At 42.3% G+C, this 20,913-nt stretch overlaps 3 protein-coding genes across 3 annotated transcripts; 1 reads left to right on the top strand and 2 right to left on the bottom strand.

The window, feature by feature from the left end:
- LOC310796891 (large ribosomal subunit protein uL15m-like) lies at positions 1-6,213 on the bottom strand. The gene is made up of 5 exons (XM_083659134.1): positions 6,073-6,213; positions 5,762-5,919; positions 2,149-2,314; positions 558-681; positions 1-432 (listed from the first exon to the last, which is right to left on the bottom strand). Exons 1-5 carry the CDS (start codon positions 6,175-6,177, stop codon positions 95-97), a joined length of 891 nt encoding a protein of 296 aa, XP_083515260.1. The 5' UTR covers positions 6,178-6,213; the 3' UTR covers positions 1-94.
- A 662-nt stretch (positions 6,214-6,875) lies between these two features.
- Positions 6,876-12,652, top strand: LOC310790087 (acyl-protein thioesterase 1-like). Its single transcript, XM_083651779.1, has 9 exons — positions 6,876-7,083; positions 7,227-7,258; positions 7,363-7,428; positions 7,544-7,591; positions 7,711-7,781; positions 7,916-7,989; positions 8,236-8,337; positions 10,114-10,290; positions 11,674-12,652. Exons 1-9 carry the CDS (start codon positions 7,015-7,017, stop codon positions 11,728-11,730), a joined length of 696 nt encoding a protein of 231 aa, XP_083507905.1. The 5' UTR covers positions 6,876-7,014; the 3' UTR covers positions 11,731-12,652.
- A 1,054-nt stretch (positions 12,653-13,706) lies between these two features.
- On the bottom strand, positions 13,707-19,554 carry LOC310772472 (regulator of G-protein signaling 20-like; the record flags this gene model as incomplete). The annotated part of the gene is made up of 5 exons (XM_083632296.1): positions 19,460-19,554; positions 17,316-17,476; positions 15,904-15,987; positions 15,550-15,784; positions 13,707-13,895 (listed from the first exon to the last, which is right to left on the bottom strand). The coding sequence occupies exons 2-5, from the start codon at positions 17,471-17,473 to the stop codon at positions 13,707-13,709; spliced, it is 666 nt and encodes a 221-aa protein (XP_083488422.1). The 5' UTR covers positions 17,474-17,476; positions 19,460-19,554.
- Positions 19,555-20,913: the final 1,359 nt, after the last annotated feature.

Below are 20,913 nucleotides of genomic sequence, written 5' to 3'. Positions count from 1 at the left end.
CATTTGAAAGGAGTCAGTATGCAAATCTCAGCATTTTCCTGACATTTGCCTTGAGATCATGTACATAAACATGAATTTATTTTCTTATCAACATCTAAGAATTATAATATTTCAGCAGTTTCTCATCAGTGGGTTTCAGAATCTTCTTTTCTGGCATATTAACAATCCAGCCCGGAGAGAGGCCAAAGAAGATCTGTCTGGCATCCTTCCTCATGGACAGCATGTGATACAGTTCATCCTTTGAAATGTCTGGCAAAATATATCCGTACTTCTGTGCCAGGTCTAGCCGGGCTTGCCGGATTTTCTCTGGGTCTGCCAGGTAACCCCGATTTTCAGCATCTGTGTAATATCGGACCATATCTTCGCTTGGTAACATTCGCTTCGGAATAGGCTGCCCACGCAGGAAGAACGGCACAGGCTTGATTAGAATCGCTGCAACAAAGTGATATGTTAAATTACAAAAGTAAATAGGCCCACGTCACATAACACAATATGTTGGTGTAATGGTGGGAAACTATGGACTGCGTGAGACAGGCATTCAGTCAGCCATTAGTTACCAAGGCTTATGGGGTCGTAGAAACTTGTAGTGATGATCCCTCCATTTCTCTCAATAGCAGCAACGGCTCCTTCAGATGCTCTCTGAACCTCAATGTGGATTTTTGCAGCAAAGATGTCAGCACCCTGGCACAGAACAAACAGGTGAAAGGTGAACTTCTGCCAGAGCAGGGTGGATAAAGAAGTCAGAATGTTAACAACACTGTTATGTGGTGCCACCTACTGGCACAAGATGCTATAAGATGGATAATCTTCCAGGCTTGGTTTGAAATCCAACAATTCAAACGTACACTTCGGGCCAGCCGCTTTACTGTGTTAAAATGGGTCTCAGGTGCAAGATGTAATCAGATATGACTCCCCAACCTTTATTTATGCACAATTAAAACTATAGCTCCAATGTCCACACTGACAGCAAATGACTCTTTGCCTTGTTTCCAGCATCACAACCTTCCCTTGCAGTAAATTAAAGACTATTTACTTTTTATCTTTACAGCAATAATGAGGCAGCCAGGCTGTTGTACTGGTCCCATACAGCAAATATACTGATAAAAATAGCATAAACTGTACTTTCTTCTAAGACTTAAACTTCATATATTTCCGCTATATTTACCGGTAATAGTATTTCTTTGAGGGTGAATGAGTTCAGGTCCAGGACGTTGTTCTCCCAGCTCACCAAATATGGAAATCAGTTCCTCTTCCTCCAACATCAAACATGTAGCAAGAGGAAACTACCAGTCCCCTTGGATTCTGTACTAAAACATTTTGCTACCTGGAAACAATTTGGTCTCATTTTGAATCCGAGGTCACGTTACCCAAATATTTTCCATCTTTTACAGATTTTTTTTAAACAATGACGGAAAAACCTGAAAGCCGTCCGTCATATTGACAGATTGGAAATTTGAATTACCAGCGCCTCTTCAGCCCAAGTTTTGAAGTCGGACAACATTTCTCCCTGACTCACCAAAAATTAAAAATTAAAACGACAATCATGAAAGTTGGAAGGGGGGTTGGAAGGGTCTATCACCTCTGCAGCAATGTCCTGCAATGTATTTGATTATCCTCAAGGGAGCAGCACACTCAGTTTAAAGTCCATGCAGATCAGGAGGAAGGTTGGAGTTCAGGCTATAGGTTACAGTAGGTCAATTGTGTTCAATTTAATTTTGTGTAAATGGTTTTGTTCATATTCTCCTCTGTTTTGAATACAAAAGATGAAAATAAGACATTTGGGATTAAGTTCCTAAATTTGAGTTCCCATATGTACACCAAATATTTTAGAGATAGAAATACGACTGTATTGTAATTACTCACATAAAAGAAGATTCAGCTCAGGCCAGTATCCGATTGCATTTAGATAGCCCAATTAAGTTTTCTGACACCGGAACAATGCAATATATTTTACATTAACCAACAATGCTTAACTTTTTAGGCACATTTATGAATCAAATTTTACACATCAACTTGTAGCCCTTATGTTGTGGTTCTCATTAACACCAAGTGCAGGTGTAGGTAAAGTGTTCTTTCTCACTTGCAGATGAGAGAAAATAAACTTTCCAACTCTGATATGAAGACACACAAGCTTCGATCAGCAATTACCTCATCAACAAGCTGAACTCCAAAGTCCCTCTTCAGCGGCTGGATGGTCACCCCCCTGCCGTTGACGAGCTGCGTCAAGTCGATGGGCTGAGTTGTGTCCACGCGTCCAAGATCAATCAGGTACTGAAGGCGTTTCAGAGACAGGGGTTGGTACTGAGGACGGCGGCTGAGGAAGAGCAGAAAAATACATTCATGATTCGATCACATCAACTGTGCCAGAATGTTATGTGCTGCTTAGCAATAGGCAACATTTTTTTTTTTGGATCAAATCAATACTATAGGTCAATGGCATTAATAAATACAGTAAATAACTCCTAGAGATGTAACGATATATACCTTTTTATGGTATACTGTGATATCAAGCAACCACAGTTATCAAGCTTTCCCTGTAATATCGTGCCCATATGATGTTGTGCAATATGCAGTGCCAGACGCCACTACAAATAAGTTCATAATGCGGGACCCTTGTGTAAATGTTCTCATATTAGTTTCAATTCAATAAAGCTATATTTTTAAGCAGTACAACTGCTTCTATGAGTGACTTTGTCAGTATGAGCATGAGAATTCACCTGAGATGTACCGCACCGAAAAGTTCACCTGGAAGGGGTTAGGGAAGTGATGTCACTCGGACAGTGGGTGATCAGCGAGTCCGCACTGAGTGAAGACACAAAACTACCTCCTCCATATGTGGTTTGGGACAAGTGACACAAATCAGATTTGTTGCTGTTCAGAGTTCAGACTCATAAAACCAATCTGGATACAATCTGGATAGGTCAAAAAAGGTTGCAAATTGGATTTGGCCTGCCAGTCTGAATGAGGCCTAAGAAGTGATGTCACTCGGGCAGTTGTGTGTGTGCGTGTTGAATGCACAACTGTGATGTTACCCAAGATTTGGGTCTGGATCGAGACAACAAGGAAGAGTGTGTGTGTCTGTGTGTGTGAAGTGATGTCACTCAACTGGAAATGATGTCACGCAACTGACTGATTTCATCAGGCAGTTGTGATGTCATCAGTGATGTCACTCGAGCAATTGTCTTCTTCTTTTAGTTAAAATTTGTTTTAAGTGGTGTCTGTCTGTCTGCACCGCTTACTTCAGCACCTGGGTGTGATTTTTATTCAAAGCAAAATACTGTACTTGTCTGTTTTGTGATGGGCCATAGTACATTTATATTGTCAAATAGCGTATACTGTGATATTTTGGTAGATACCGTATCGTACTGTGAAATTTCATATCGTTACATCCTTAATAACTCCAAGTCTGAGATTGATGCTATATTTCATAAGCCACTTCTTAACATGCAGTGGAATCCAGATTATAACCAGCTCCTAGCCGGTTGGCCTGCATGTTAAAAATCAATTAGCCGGTTTATGCGCACTCCCGCGAGTGCGGATCATAACCATCTCAACCCCCAGTATATGATCCGCATTATAGGATAAGCAGCTGTTGTTTAACACTGGCAGCTCATGATCCAGATCATGTAGCTGTTATGTGTGAGTGGGCGGGTGGTGGCACTTTACAAACCATTAATGTCCCATCATTATTTTCATGAATGGACGTAGCGTTAGTTACGTGGCTGGATTATTCAAGATTCAAGATTCAAGATTTTTATTGTCACTCCATGGTACAAGTATCACGTGTGAAATTATTGTGCTGTGGACTCCGTTTACAACATAGTGCAAATATAACAGGGCATATGAGTGCAAAAACAACAAGAGACACAACAAGCAATAAGGCAGTATAGTGATAAGATAAGTCAGAGACAGTGGCATATTCACTGCACATAGGTGCACATGTCATGTGCATACTTTAGACGTGCTTAAACATTTTAAATTTGGCGTATTTGACATACAGGTGCAAATAGCATATTCCTTATTAAACATACAATTAAACTCGGCGTTTTAAATTTGGCGTATTTGACATACAGGTGCAAATAGCATATTCCTTATTAAACATACAATTAAACATTAGACATACGTAATGGTAGCAGCTACAGTACGGTACAGTACGGCTACTACACTATTTGTGTATGTTAAGGAGTCTCGTGGCCTGCGGGAAGAAACTGTTCCTCAAGCGATTTGTGCGTGCTTTTGGAACCCTGATTATTTGGAAGAGAGCCAAATTAGGTGAGTAAACAACTAAAAGTTGAATCGTTTCTTTGTCCCCCATCTGCCAGTTTAAAAATGCAACAAGGGAGATGTTAAGCCTACTAGAGTTGCGCGATCTTGACCTCAGTCAGATCGTCAATCGCCACCCCTTGACATCACCAATACACTATGTCATCGCGCAAGCACATGGCTATATATTAATATGGATGTTAACGTCCATATTAATTAGCTTCAGCTGCGCTCTCACTGTACTTTGCTAACTTAGCATCGATGCTAGCGGGACTTACCCAGCTATCGTCATTGCCTGCTTTTACTGCTGCTTGCTGGTAATGTTAATCCCATCATTCCCATGTCAGAAAAAGTATCCAGATTTGTCGCTAACGTTAGTCTCTTCTGAGAAAGATTGTCTCCAGGAGGGTCTGAAAAGTTTTCTCGAGTTGGATGCAGCCAATTATTGTGTGAGGCAGCCATTTGAGGCAGCCAGTGTTGTGTGACTGTGAGCATCCAGTGTTGTGTGACTGTGAGCATCCAAGCTAACACAGCTGCGGAGAGGAGCCTATTTGGATGAGAGGAGCTGACTGACTGACAGCCTATATCGAGACATAGGCCTAGCCTAACTTTTGTGGGGAGAAATAAATTGAAAACTAGTCAGATATGACTTGAATGCCACTTGTAAAATAAATCACCCACAGTGATTGACGACGGTGCAACCACTATTTTGACTAGGCGGCTTTATGTAACAAGGCAAGCGCTCATTTTGGCACATTGCCACCTCTCGTTATTGCCTGAATGGTCGGAATGGAACCTCCGTTAAAACGGCATGTTTTTGAATGGAGTTTGGTTACAGATTCGCTAAAGCTGTTTCCATATCACATTTCTTGTTATCGATATACATGCTACCGCACTCCCTCCCCCCGCCCACTGGCAGAGAGAATACGGACACTTTCCAGCTGTTTCTAAACACAGACTCCTCATGTCTAGAAAGGTAAAAACCGGAAAATATCCTGCTCTGGCAAGCCGGACATGATCCAGACTTCATGTTTAGAAGAGGCTATACTGGACAGTGATCCATGTCTGGTTGCTCATTCAGTTATGAGCAGATGGCTGAAAATATAAGTTTCTGACCACTTGATAGGGCTGTGTCTACATTTTTACAGATTTTAAAAACAGCATCTGTTAAGGCAGTGGTGTCCAGTGAATGGAGTGCCAAGATTCGATCTACAGGTTTTCATTCCAACTTAACTATAGCAGCTGATTTGATTGACTGATTAACACACTTTTGGTAGAGAGGAGAGAAGCTAGGCCCTGAAATCACCACTGGTATGGGCTTACAATCCTTTCATTAGCTTGTTGACACAGCGCCATGCCATGAATTATGGAAAAATAAATACAAAAATACTTCTTGTCTAAAGACGTGGTTCATGCTGTAGCTACACTCTTCAGTCATAGAAATGCACTTGTGCTACTGATGACAGAAAAACAAGAGACCAGGGGGACCCGCCTTTACCTGTGTCCTTCATTGTAACCATATTTTGGTATGGCAAGATAGAAGGGAGTCTGACCACCCTCAAAGCCCAGACGAGGACGGGTGCCTCTCTGTCGCTCTCCTTTATGTCCCCGGCCACTTTTCTTCCCGCCATGTTGACCTCTGCCTCGTCGTCTCTCCTATAAACAGGAAAACATAGAATCTTATCACGATTTAATCGGGAGTGCTCGCATACGCTTCCTATGTGTAACATTGGCTAACTATTGGCTAGCTATGAGCAGACACATATGCTGCTTGCCACTATGTAATAGAGATGCAAAATAAACCCTTACCTCCTTTTTCGACCCTGGTTCAGGTCGCAGGTTCGCTAAAGTTATGCGAGGCAGATTCTGCAAAACATCTAAGGCTTTTCCACCAGGTTTTTTGGTAAAAGACATGTTTCTGCTGCTCACATGTCACAGCCAAATCAAGGACACATGAGTCACGTGACGGGGGTAAGCGGAAGCGATATTTTCAAAATAAAAGGAGGGTTGATGAAATATGAATCCCAAATCCATTATAATAAACATAACAACGGAATTAAAGTGTGGTGGTATAAGAGAGAGCGAGAGAGAGAGAGAAAGAGAGAGAGAATAAAAGCAATTTGTACGCAGAACTCCCATTCAAGCTGTTTGTTCTGCGCCCATGCTCTGCGCATATTCAAAGGCAGTCTGACGCTCACGAATGCAAAGGTCAGGGGTAATCGATGTTCACCATGTTCACAAGTAAAGATAGTTTTAACGGCAGTTACCAAATAATATATAACCTCGTGTTACACATAGTCGTAGTTAATCTAACGTTACAGTCAAAGTATGCTTTGCTGTCAGTGTAGGAGATTTGATTGTCACTTCACTTGTTAAATCAACGTTGTTGACACGCCAAAGAACCAATGCCTGCTTTGTATTTGTGAGGTAAGTAACGTATCCGCCAATCACGTAGCGGAGAGGGCGGGACTATAAAGTGTGTCGGTACCGTAGAGAGTACGGTTGCGCGCTACTAGTAGTGTGTGATCTGTGTCGGTAAAAAAAAAGGGGTTATTATTCGCCACCAAAATCAACTTAAAAAAAACCATCGATATCAGCGTTAACCAGCTACTACGAGGCGGCGATTTCGCGTCCTACCTGTGTTGGATCTCGTCTGCATGGCAGCTGTCTGACAGTCAGAGTCGGACCAAGGGCGACCCAGATTGACGTTATAACGTTATTCTCGGTACATGTCAGCTACCTGAGCGCTGTATGTGCGGCAATAACATGTCAGCGCCTTTACCTGCCATTGTGCCTGCTGCCCGCAAAGCCACTGCAGCGGTGAGTTAAGTGGATTTCACATGTTGATGCCCCCGTAAAGTCAGGCCTACACAAACAGTAGCCTATTTACCTTCCCCAATTTGGACATAGGCTACTTTACTCTGTCGTTCTGCCTCACCAATGATGTGTTTTTGTTCTTGCAGGTTATATTCCTCCATGGCCTGGGTGACACTGGGTATGTGAAGCCTTTCCCCCTCTAGTGTACAGAATTGCTAACTGCTATTCAAAGAAACATGCAATTTATCTGTATTAAATTGGATTAACTTTGTTCATTGTTAGGCATGGCTGGGCTGAGGCTTTTGCAGGCATCAGAATACCACATGTGAAATACATCTGTCCACATGCGTAAGTATTCACAAGCTCCTGCTAATTAAAGACTATAGTTTTTACAATCATTGCGAGTTTATTATTTTTTTTGCTGCCAAATTGTGATGATATTCTCTCCCTTCCACAACTACAGTCCAACCATGCCTGTTTCCTTGAACATGAGAATGTCCATGCCTTCTTGGTAAGCATCTAAGTTTAGTTAGTTTGTGCGTATAATCTTTCAGTAGAGGTTGGGTTATCATGTACATATGGAGAGTATGTAGGCTACTTTTGGCCTCACATGTGTTTTCTGATTCATAGGTTCGATATCTACGGGTTGAGCCCAGATGCAAACGAAGACGAATCTGGCATTAAAAGAGCTTCAGAGAACCGTACGTCTGTAAGATGGGAGTGAAATATACTGTGGCATTCTGTTTTCATGTCATTTATTTTATTTATTTATTTATTTTTAACCAGTTGTATAAATATCTTGCATAGTTGTGAGTCAGATTTGACTTCTCCACAGTTAAAGCCTTGATAGACCAAGAGGTGAAGAACGGAATACCTTCCCACAGAATTATGCTGGGTGGATTTTCACAGGTACGGTGTTTCATGTAGATGAGGTGTTATAACACTGTTTTCTGTACGGTATTTTGGTGTAGATGAGGTGTTATAACACTGTTTTCGGTGAGATATTTCAATCACCAAGTGGCAGGGATGTGAGATCTTCTCTACTCTGCTGTTTTGATTCATATTCTTTCTGGCTTGTTGTCTCTCATAACAATAGGTATAGGATCTATGTGACACAAGGAATACATTTTGGTAAGCATTGGCTTGCTTTTCCAGGGCGGAGCATTGTCCCTCTACACCGCTCTGACGGCTCAGCAGAAGCTGGCTGGAGTGGTCGCTCTGAGCTGCTGGCTTCCACTCCGAAAGTCCTTCCCTCAGGTAGGAGGGAGCGAAGCAGCCCATTCTGGGCCTGAGCTGTTAGGATTTAAAGTTTTCTTAAATCTTGAAAAATTGGGTGTTTTATTAAATAGTTATAATTAGAATGTAGGCTTAAAGGACTAGTTCAACCCAAAAATAAAAATCTATTCACCACCCCCATGTCAGCCCCATGTCAGTCAAGACTTTATGAAGTTTGTAGGATCTCCAAACACACAGCTAGTTAGGACCTCGACCTGTAGTTCCATCTCAGCCTTCTTTGAAAACTTTTGAAGCATAATCCAAGTGTTTTGTAGCCTAATCGTCCAAAAGATGATCACTGAAGGAAGTATAGGAGATAATTAGGTAAATATTGGACCTTTGGACCCACTGTGCAATCATTTGGCTTCAAAACACTTGGATTATGCTGCACAAGCTTTTTGGATGAATTTGAAGGATATTCTATGCTTCTTATGCCTCCGCCAGCGATAGCCAGGCCAGAGACATGGTTTCGGGTTGTCCATCTGTCCGTGCGTACGATGTTCGTTAATGCGATATCTGAGGAACACCTTTACGGAATTTCATCAAATTTGCCTCAAACATCCACCTGGACTCAAGGATGAACTGATTACATTTTGGTGGTCAAAGTTCAAGGTCACTGTGACCTCACGAACACCATTTCCAAGCTCGTTAATACGATATCTCAGGAACGCCTTGATGGAATTTCTTCACATTTGGCTGAAATGACATGGATGTCGACTGTTCACTTGCTGGCGGAGGCATATATCCGTGGTGCGGTCATTCTAGTTTTAAGCGGTAAAAAGATTGTGTTAACTTCAGTACTTTGGGAGATGGCTCAGATAACAGAACAGGTGTTCTGTTATCTGTGTTCACTGTGTGTTTGGTGATTTAAACATAGGCGGCTACTGACAGAACTTTAATTTTGGTCTGAACGATTCCTTTAAATTAATGAAGGCTTAGGCCAGTGATTCCCAAAATGTGGGCTGCGGTGCACTACTGGGCCATGGAGGTACTGCAGGTGGGCCGCGAGTGGTCTGCCAACACTCCCGATTTTTGCAGGCAATCAAATGGCTGTAGCAGTCATTTTTAAAGCTACAGTGGAGATCCTGTTATCAGAAGAAACTAGAAGACCTATAAAGGCATCCATTGGTACCAGGCATAATATGTTAGCTTGTCGGAAAGGAGGCTAAATAACGCTCCAAACGTAGGTTCAATTTGTGCAACGGAAAACTATCTCAAAGGGGCCCTTTGACCTCTCAGCTCAATTTATCTGAATAAAAATTGGTTCATTGGGTACCCACGAGTCTCCCCATTACAGATAAGGTATAGCATTTTTCACAGCCTAGCATTAATAGCTTGTGGATTGATTTCTTCTGTTGTTGCTCATCACATTTTGTCTCAACCAATGTGTTATGCATGCAAATACTTCTGATGAGTAAGGGGGGAGAAAATGTTGGCAATCTGCTTTTGGGTATTTTGCCGAAATGTTTCTGTATGTGGATGGATTATTAATTTCCCTTATGCCCAAGTTCACATGCTCTGTTAATGAAATAAATATATATACATATAAAACAGGGAAATACATCATCTTAATCTCGTGTGTTGATCAGAGTTGTGATTAAAGGGTTGGGTGGGCCCCGGAAGATTTTCAGATTTCAAAGTGGGCTGCGGCATTCTTAAGTTTGGGAACCCCTGGTTTAGGCAAATCCCTTGGCCAAGTTATAATCTATTGTAATCTGCTAATAATAGTAATCCTAATCTTTTCTATACTGTACTCAGGCTTCTTCCAACAGTGTTAACAAGGACATGCATGTCCTGCAATGCCACGGTGATGCCGATCCCCTGGTCCCCTTCATATTTGGCAGTCAGACAGCAGAGAAGGTGACGAGCCTCATCAATCCAGCCAACATCACCTTCAAGACGTACCGGGGACTAGCTCACAGCGCCTGCCCAGAGGTCAGTGTGGAGACTTGACTGTGTGATACAACATCATAGCATTCCATCAGGGCTGGAGTGGTAAATAAACAAAACAAAAACAAAAAGTGGGTAAACTATAAATGTCTGCGGCAGCTCTCTCACAGTCACACACACCATTATAAAAAAGGTCGCCCACGAGACTAGATACAGTATGAGACTAGAACAATTGAAACCAAATCATATACCTATAAATATATAATTTTATTATTATCATCATCAACATCATCATCATCATTGCCTCTAACAGAGAGGAACCACGTTTCCAGGTTGGGTACCTATATTCATACATATCTTGAGGTGGGAGGTCAAAGGACCCCTTTTAGACACCCAATTCACCCATTTTGTGTCTAAAAGGCAGGAAGTAACACAGGTACAAGCAGAACATTAATGAGGGTTTCCAACTTCCAATCCATTTGGTGATCCAGTGCCGGGGCCCTCGTTACTGCTTTGCTAGCACCGGTGTTACTTCCTGCCTTTTAGACACAAAATGGCTGAATTGGGTGGGAAGTGAAAAAGGCTAATGCCAGTTTTTCCCTCGACAAAAATTTGCCTGAATTTGGAGCATTATTTAGCCCCCTTCCAGACAAGCTAGCATGACATGGTTATTAGCAATGGATGCCTTAGGTCGCCTAGTTTCATATGATACCTGTAGCTTCACTCTAGCTTTAAAACTGTGCCCGCTGGGCATCCGGGTAGTGTAGCGGTAGATTCCCTGCCTACCAACATGAGGGTCGCAGGTTCGTGCCCCTGTGTTACCTCCGGCTTGGTCGGGCGTCCTTACAGGGACGATTGGCTGTGTCTGCGGGTGGGAAGCTGGAATGAGGATATGTGTCCTCCTGGTCGCTGTACTAGCACCTCCCCTGGTCGGTCGGGGCGCCTGTTCGGGGCAGAAGGGAACTGGTGGGAATAGCGTGATCCTCCCACGTGTTACGTCCTGCTGGTGAAGCTCCCCGCTGTCAGGTGAAAAGAAGCAGCTGGCAACTGCACATGTATCAGAGGAAGCATGTGTGTGTCTATGGCTCTCCCCAGATGGGCAGAGTGGGTGGGCAGCGACCGGGGCAGCAGGGGGAATTGGCCAGGTACAATTGGGGAGAAAATGGGGGGAAATCAGAAAAAAAACTGAGCCCGCTACAGCCTCTGAAAGACAATAATATCGCCCGAGGATGTCCGCGATTACAAATTGTGCAATACCAAGTGCATAAACCATCATGAAAAGGTGAGTAAATGCTATGTTGTATTTAAAAAGTACATAAACGGTGTTTACGTGTGTTTACCCCCCACTACAGCCCTGATTGCATCTTCATTGCTCTGTTGTTTCATACCAGATACTTCTGCTTGAGCATCTCTGCTTGCCTCCTGCAGGAAATGGTGGATGTTAAGCGCTTCATAGAAAAGCAGCTTCCTCCCATCAGAGAATGAGCTTGTTGATGGCTGCACACACCCCCACACAGCACCATCAGCGTCCTGTGAGCCTGACTCCAGTCACGCTCCGCAGACCCAAGGATCCGCTGACTGAACTTGACTGAATAAACCACCTCAGAGCCAGACAGGACCGGGGCTACAAATGACTAGAAATGAGCCCAGAAGAGGCACCAATGAAATGCTGCAGTATCCTGGACTGGAGCCACACCAACCCAATCGCCAGAATAAAATGTCAGCATTGTACGTTTCTAGAATCCGTGGAAATGTAAAATATGAACATTTGTGAATGAAAATACGTAGCATATCACGTCAGGTCCAGCACCGACACCGGCTCTTCCTGGTTATTTGCCCTTGCCTCAGAGGCAGTCACGGCTCGGCTCGAATTGTCAGTTAAGTTTAGGCAAGCAAAACAACTTGGTTGGGTTTGGCTAGTAAAACAACGGTTGGGTCTAAGCAACAAAAGCAACTTTTAGTTGGGTTTAGGCAACTAAAGCAACTTGGTTGGGTTTGGCGAGTGAAACAATGGTTGGGTCTCTAGGCAACAAAAGCAACTTTTAGTTGGGGTTACGCAAGTAAAACAATGCGGTTGGGTTCAGGCTTAAACACTGGTCCGCCACTCCCATGCCTTTTGCCTAGTGCGACTTTGACCTACTTAAACCTCAGACTCAGTCATTACACTCAAAAGACCACTGTGGCGACCTCCAGCTCTATGACGTGCATAATGTGAATTATTCATGTATCTAGAAACATGAAATGCAATGCGTTTTCATTCAGAAATGTTCATATTTTACATTTCCGTGGATTCTTCAAATGTACAATACAGACATTTGAATCTGGCGACTGGGCTAAGCCACACAAGCCGTTACAGTAGAGTAACAGTAGTTGCCACTGTTGATTGTAAAGCTATTTGCTATTGAGAAAAGCCATTTCCTGCAGGAAACATATCTATTGGAATAACTAGGGCTATACAATATTGTTTAATACTTACTATCTCACAATAAATGGCTTGTTGCTAATTATGTTTTTTTTATTAATATAGACAGTCTATTTCTATATGATATTTCAGCAGTTATATTCATCTTAACATAAACATTTATGACCGAAGCACAGGGGCAGAGGTTACAGTACATTAACTGTATAATGTAAAAGAAACAACTGCTTGATATGCAATCCACATATTCAACTTTTTCTAATTATGTGTGATACCATAAGAAATAATAGAATATTCTGTGAATATTCATGAAACACAACAAAGTACAACATATGACTGTGCTTTATTTAATTTCACACAAATTCATTTGAAATACACAAATATATCAGTGGTCATGGTCATGTAGTTTATTTTCCCCTGTTTTTGATATAAATTCAATATAATTACTAATATCACAGTTTTTAAACACACAGGCAAGATCTCTTTTCAGGTATCAGCTCATCCGTTGTAAAAAAAAAAAAAAAAAGTACCTTATCTTTGAGAAGAGCTGAAAGCACCAACATTATGAAGTTGTTGCACCATTCAGGTCAGACCAAAGGTGCTAGTGTAAGAGATCTTATTCCAAGGCACTTTCCTTCTTCTTAAGTTATCATGAAATAAAACCTACTAGTTTCTACAAGAACTGGATATGCATTAAGGCTCACAATATACCTAAACACAAATGCAGTGTTCACAGATACATGCTTTCCCTCATAAAACAAGGTAGAAAAGTGCAATGTCAAGCGCTAGGGAATATATAAAAATAGAGATATGTTTTTGAACTCAAGTAACTCATGCTGGAGCCAGCGTTTGTTCTTGTTTGCTCTAAGGATTTTGGTAAGCTAATAATGGGTAAATAAACAGCAATTACAGCCTGATAGACTGTTTTGAAGTCCTGTTCATTTTGCTGTCATATACTCTGAATGACTCCAAGAGGAACACCAAATTCCTTGGGGTGGGACGCATGCGCCATTTAAAAAGCTATAGGTTGCGGCAGTAGAGTTTATGGCTCTGGGGGAGGCTCTTCCAAGTTCTTCACCAGGTCTGTATATGCTGCTGAATTCATGTAACGCGGGTAGGAGTCTCTCTGCATCAGCGTGTAGATCTGCTGCTGCGCGTCATCGAACGTGTGCGAGGTGGGCTCCAGCATGTTGCGGTTGATCACTTCTCGAACACGCGAGTCCAAACTGACCTGCAGAGTAAGATGCAACCACCTGAGTGTCAGTGGGTGTAGTGCTGCCTGGAGAAGTGGGTATACTCTTATTTCATGCCCCCCATTTTCTTAACGGACCATCCAGCAAAGGAGAAACACCCTGTGTTATAAACAGTGACTACTACAAGACTACTCTTACATATTTAGTTCACCAAAAAATGGGTCAGTAGCAGATTGTTACTTAACTTATACTGCTTGACATCAGGGAGTAACCTGGAGGGGTGTTGGTCAGACTCATTTCAGATAACCAACCACATGGCTCTGACATAGCTTTTTATCACAAGGATGCCAGTTAGGAGATGGGCACCACTTTAGTGGCATTAACAACATCTTTAGCAAAACCAGGAATACACTTAGTTTAGCTTTGTTACACGTTGACTCACCTGAACTCTACTGGTCTGTCTCAGTTCAGTGGATGTATTCAGAAGTTACAGGACTGGTGGCTGTCATGGAGGAGACTTTTTAAATGACTATATTCCGTTTAAATCAAAAATAATATGATAGGCTGCACCACTGCCAATTATTTAGCTATTAGCTAATATTTAGTTCCAGTTCATTAAACAACAATAGATAGCTATTCCCCTCATGTAGCACCGCAAACTTGACCCATTGTGTCACAACTTCTGTTCAAAACTAGGTTTATGATTCACAGGAAGTGTAAACACAATCAGAACTTCTGATTGTGTTTACACTTCCTGTTAGTCTCTCAAGCCAGACTGTCTCTTCTACATAAGGTGAATACATATTTGTTTACTCTCCTTGCCCTGCTAGGTAGCAATAGTTACACTAGGCCAGGCATTCCAACCTGGTGGGCCGCAAAGGTATTGCAAGTGGGCTGCCAAATAATTTGCAAAACATTGATACTTCATGATTTTTTTTTATTATTATTATTATCTCCATTGTTGAATGATACCACAATTTAATTTGTAATCAAGTATTTGTTAATTAGCCTGTTGTAGACAGCCCCTCACTTTAAGTCTGAGTGCACGGCAAATCAGACTTAAACGGCACGGTGGCTCAGTGGTTAACACTGTTGCCTCACAGCAAGAAGGTCCCGGGTTCGAACCCCGGTCCGTCCCAGGTCCTTTCTGTGTGGCGTTTGCATGTTCTCCCCGTGTCTGTGTGGGTTTTCTCCGGGTGCTCCGGTTTCCTCCCACCATCCAAGAAAGACATGTACTGTATGTTAGGGTTAATACTCCTGTCAGTGCCCCTGACCAAGGTACTGGCAAAAGAACTGGAGTGGCTGCCCACTGCTCCTAGTTCTAGGAAGGTTCCTAGTAGAGGATGGGTCAAATGCAGAGGATGAATTTCCCCATGGGGCTAAATAAAGGATAACTTAACTTATTTCTGTGTGGTGCTGATGGACAGCTCCTTTTATCGTTACAATAAAAAGTGCTCTGAGAACTCATTATTTGGACTCTGTACTGTTTACGCTTGGATGTGGGCCACGGACATTTTTGAGATTTTCAAGTAGGACATGAGTTGTTGGTTGCGAACCACTACTAGGCTATAGGGTTTAGAAGTGGGTATACTCAATGCCGACTGAAAAACAATAGGTATCCTCTGTATACCTGCACTACACCACTGAGTTATATAGTAGCCTAACTGATGACTTTGCCCATTGGCGGCTCACCTCCTTTGGGGAAAGGATGGAGATGAAGTCCTCATATATTTGACGAACTCTCTCCTCCACCACAGTCTTGTTGGTCTCCTTTTTGAGCTCTTCGCAGACCAGCCAGAACATCATGTTCTCCTCGCTGAACTCGGTCCGCAGGAACTGCCTGAAGCAGCCTCTCCCGGCCGCGCTCCTCATCAGCCTCTCAAACGATGTGGACCAGGAGTGCGCCTCTTCCAGGGTAGGCTTGGGGCTTTAAGAGAGAACTGCACACTTTAGTGGATGTATTGGTAGTGTTATTAATTTGTCTCAATAGTACCGCAACTTATGAAATCATGGTCTCGATGGATTGTTTCTTGCACCCGCCATTACCTGTCATCGCAATTAGTGCTTCCCTCTGTCCTCCTTTCATAAGTTGTTCTCTGAATTGTCTCATCTTCACTCCTAACAGTCAAACTGTGAGAAAACAAAAGCATTTTCAGCACCCTTTCGAAGCAAAATCCATACCAGTTTTTGTGTTTATTAGGCCATTAAAACTAGTGCCAGCCCTATTTTAAAGAGTAAAACTTCCTGACAGAAATCATCTCTATAGCTGGTTAGAATAGTATCTATAGCTGGCTTGAATGTGAAATCTGGAATATATAGTGCCAAACTACAGTATCTACATCTTGAATTCATCCTCCAAATAATAGACATCATACATTCCTTTATAGCACTCACATTCAAATTGACTGTGAAGCTATACCAAAATCATTCAAACACTGATATTACACATTATGGTGAGCAGACAACAATGGTTGCAAGCTGTTGTTTGTTTCAAATAACAGAACACACATGATCTACAGGGAGTCATTCATCCAGGTTGTCCAATGAGGATCGCCTGTCTGTAATTGAAATGTTCTACGCCTGATGTAGCAGCTGGCTGTAGGCTAATTGGTCCAGGTGAGAGACCGCTGTGAGCTGTCCCATCTGGGAATGTGGCTGTTGTAGCCATTCACCAATTAGGCAGAATTGAGATAGATGTGGAGACAGAACTTATTATCATCCCCAGTGGAGTGAATTAACATGTTCTGCACACAACAGGTTCTGGTCCGTAGAGACCAGCTATGCCAGAGGAGGAGGAAGCACAGGTAAATGGTTGCTCAGTCCAAAACAGATCAACATCGCGGGGGACTTGATCCAATGAGACACTGTCGGTTGTAGGACCGTGTATCTGTTTTTCTGGGACGGTAGTCATGGGGAATAGGGGTACTGACCACCCAAGGCCCTAAGACGAAGCAGGTCCACTAAAGTGTCTGGACTAAAATGGCTATTGTGTTCCATAAATAAACATTCCATTATTTTATTCCACACTGCTCTGGTTTTGAACAGAGTGGAGTGGAAATCTACAAAACTGCAACCAGATAAAATACAGATTGGCTAGCTTTTTCATGTGCAGACTAAAATGAAGTTGTCCTATTTAGACCGATTTTGAACAGAAAACTACTGGTAAAAGTTTGGTTATGACACCCGACACCCGCTCTTTTAAAGTATAGTGCCAGAAACCTAATTTCAATTTGAGAATCTATCAATACTTGATCAGTCAATGAATGTGTAGAGGTGTGTTTGAGTTGTAGAATAGTTTGGTCATATTGAATAATGGTGGGGATGAGAGGAAAGTGGATCAGGGCCCAGTCTCCTAGTGTGTAGAACCCATTTCCGCCCCTGTGTGTGCGTGTGCATGTTTGTGTGTGTGCGTGTGTGTGTGTACGTGTGTGTGTGTGTGTGTGTGTGTGGACTCTTACCAGGAGCAGCTACAGCAGCAGCACCAGCAGAAGCAGCAGGCATTGGAGGCATTGGTGGGGGTGTTGCCCATTGTGTGACGTGCTTGGAGGACACTGACAGCAGCTTCCTGGTGAACCTGCATCTGTCTCTTACGCATCTCCACCCGCTCTGAACCCATGGACTGGCAAAACAAGGCAGACAACCATCAGAGAGAGTTTTGGGGCAGTTAAGTAAAAAAAAAAATCCATAACAATTGTGCATTTTGTGATAAAAGCATATAATTTGGTACACTTAGCAAAAGGCATCCCAAAAAGATTGGATATCAGGGCATCCTAAATTTTGAAACAAAAGATTTGCCCCTTTTTTTTTAATATTTTTATTAAATTTCGCACAACACAAACTAAAAAGACAAAAAAGAAGAAAAAAATCCCAAAGACCCAGCATACACACCACACACACATACACACACTCACTCACTCACTCACTCACTGACACACACACACACACACACACACACACACACACACACACACACACACACACACACACACACACACACACACACACACACACACACACACACACACACACACACACACACACACACACACACACACACACACACAGGGTTAGGGTTAGAGTAAATTAAGCGGGCAATACAAGTTCATCCACCGGAGACTTGCCCATTTCTCGCGGCCACAGACTGCCTATGGAAATGGTATTGCAATAGACTATAATGTGATTTGGATGATCTTGGTGTCACATCTTTTATGATGAGGAATTCAAATTTGGAACTTTAAATTATTGCTAAGAAGCTTCCTTCTATCTCACAAGTCAAGAAGTTACAGTAGGTTTGGGCAGTTATGGCAATGACGTATTTTGAGTATTGAATTATGAGATAGAAGGAAGCTTCTGAGCAATTCTAAATTTCAGAAATTTCTGATTAATTCTTCATCATAAGAAATGTATGATTTGACACCAAGATCATCCATATCAGACTAGTCTACACAGTATAGTTACCATTTCCATGGCTGCCATCAGTCTGTAGCTGCAAAAAAAAAAGAAAACAAGAAAAAAAAAAGTTTCAAAATCCATGATGCCCTGATCTCCACTTCTTTTTTGAATGTCTTCTTTAGCGGTGTACCAAATTAGCCTATATGCTTTTATCACAAAATGAACAATTGTAACTGTCCCACAGTTGGGAGGGGGTACAGAGCATCACTGCAATTAAGTCATAGGAGTTTAGCTTATAGAAATGATATAAAAGCAATATTGATTCAAATGACAAGAATTATGATTCAGTGGTTCCAATCCTCACAGCAGGAGGGCATGTGCAGTCTTCATGGGGGGGGGGGGGGGGGGGGGTGAATGGAAGTTGATTAACGAAATTAATAGATCAACCTTGTGACTTGTGCATTGCATTTATAGTGGGATATTTGCCCAATCGAAACATCGCACCAGTATCTCCTCTCTTCACGTGTCTTGCGGAATGCACGGCGACTTCATTATAAGGATGCGTGGGGGGTCAACCTCTGTGATCTGGATGATCGAATATTTTTCTTCTAAAGGCGTCGTGCGATGGGATACGATATCTATCATTGAAAATACCCCAGGCAAGAAGCTACACCAGTTTGATCATGATGCAAATAATAACGAAACCAAAATGTGACGAACAGCTCTCCTCCCTCTAAACGACAAGGCGTTCACTCGTGGACCGCAGCAAGCAATGCATCCATCAATCGCATCCTCAGGAGGATAGCCTATACACACAATTTGTGATTGTCTGTTAACCAAGCAAATACGTATCCAGTACATATGGATATCATAATGAAATTACTTGGCCAGAAAGCTGATTATTTATAATGTAATCGAATCCGATGTTTTTTTATGTAGCCTATTTCATAGTGGGCTATCCAATTTGCTAGCCAAATAGATTCTGCCATTCCGCCATATAGCCTACTTGCAAATTATGCTTCAATTGCTCAAGAGATGCATTCTAGGCTGTTCTAGAAATATTTCTGGTGGTTGCTTGATCTAGTGTAATTTGATGCTGTTATGCCTCATTTGCCAAAGATGCATACCATGATAGCTATATTTATCAACATTAGGCTATAGCTCAGCGGCCTCTATTCAAAAATCAAATACAAATGTGTAGGCTACTCACTGTGTCACCATGAATGCCAGAATGCAGGTGCTTTTTGGCTCGATCACATCCGTCTGCTTCGACTTGACACAGACCAGTTGGTTTCCTATCCGCGCATGCGTTTTCTTCTCCAAGTGTGACAATTCTGCGCCTATAATGGCTAGAACATAATGTGTAGGCTACTTATTGGTAATGGCTTCTGTAGGACGGGGACACTAACGGTTTCATTTCACGGACCGCTAAACACGGGGCCATTATATGTCCTCAGATGGGAAGATTTTTGATGTAACACTGTTCTGTTGGGGAGATGAGTGTTGAGAGTGAAACCTAGTAGGCTACACCTTATAACTGGGATGTCACATCATCAGTTAAATTAGTTAAATTAGTTAAATTAGTAGCCTATCATTCATCATCATTCTGCTGACGCACTGGATGAATCCCCTCGAGGACCCCTGAAGGAAGGAAGGAAGGAAGGAAGGAAGGAATTTATATTTTGGAAATGGCAGCCCCGAATAGGTTATTCCTTCTAAATGGAGAGGCATGGGTAGATGGAAAGACGCACTTGATATGTGGAGGCTCTGGATAATTATAGAAAACATCTGGATAATTCTAGAAAAAAACATCTGTAAACCAATTTCAGCATCTTCAAGTGCGCACAAGGCCCAGCGCAGCTCTGCCACCAGAGGGCAGCAGCGATCAATTTAAACACGACGGAGTTTCAACTGGCATTATCCATTATCCAGAGCAAGACCAGAGAACAGTTAGCCTATACTTTCCTCGGTGGATCCGAGTCGAAACACGTCCATAATTCATCAATAGAGGCGCACGCCAAGGCTTCGAACTTAATTATAAACCATATGGCCCCTTTTTTGCATTCAACTGTAGGCTACTATAACGCTTCATAACAAGACTTTTCCACTGATATTATGCAAGCTGTTACATGTACAGATGAGGGGGTGTGAGCTTTGCTGACAGAGTAGCCTAGTATAACCCATTAAAAGGGTCAAATACATTCAGAGTGGATGTAGCTATCATCCCAAACAACACACACATAGAAGAGGAAAATCAATCAAAGTGAATACATTTCCCCCTGCTCCCTTATTTCATGGTGCAGCTCTTATCTGTGAGCGACGCTAGCCTCTGACTGCAGCTGATGCTGCAAATATGACAGTGAAAATATGGTATATGGTGATTGGGAAGCAGCAGAGGAGGAATATCCATTCCCCTCCACTTTGTATGAGCGACAGAGCTATAAAATGAATTCAATATAGTGAAGTCTTTTTCTCTCTCTCTCTCTCTCATAATAAATCCTGCATCTTGTACTCATAGTAATCTTTTCAGCGGAATAGCCTTTTTAATGGACCATGCATTTACTTTCCAGTTAGTTTGAAACTAGCTGTAGCCTATACCCCTATCAACCCATGCCATGAATGAAATGCCATCTTGCAGAAGTAACCTCATAGTCAGTGTGGGCC

This window comes from Poromitra crassiceps, assembly GCF_964638095.1.
Source record: "Poromitra crassiceps genome assembly, chromosome: 2".
NCBI lineage: Eukaryota > Metazoa > Chordata > Actinopteri > Beryciformes > Melamphaidae > Poromitra > Poromitra crassiceps.
This window is presented reverse-complemented; position numbering and strand designations above follow the sequence as displayed.

Excerpts from the sequence above, each read along its gene's own strand:
- LOC310796891 (XM_083659134.1), bottom strand. The coding sequence starts at position 6,177 with ATGTCTTTTACCAAAAAACCTGGTGGAAAAGCCTTAGATGTTTTGCAG. Across the intron at positions 5,920-6,072 it reads AACCAGGGTCGAAAAAGGAG|GAGAGACGACGAGGCAGAGG; the intron begins GTAAGGGTTTAT and ends TCCTGTTTATAG. Across the intron at positions 682-2,148 it reads GAGTTCAGCTTGTTGATGAG|GGTGCTGACATCTTTGCTGC; the intron begins GTAATTGCTGAT and ends GTTCTGTGCCAG.
- LOC310790087 (XM_083651779.1), top strand. The coding sequence starts at position 7,015 with ATGTGCGGCAATAACATGTCAGCGCCTTTACCTGCCATTGTGCCTGCT. Across the intron at positions 7,084-7,226 it reads CCCGCAAAGCCACTGCAGCG|GTTATATTCCTCCATGGCCT; the intron begins GTGAGTTAAGTG and ends TTGTTCTTGCAG. Across the intron at positions 8,338-10,113 it reads TCCGAAAGTCCTTCCCTCAG|GCTTCTTCCAACAGTGTTAA; the intron begins GTAGGAGGGAGC and ends TACTGTACTCAG.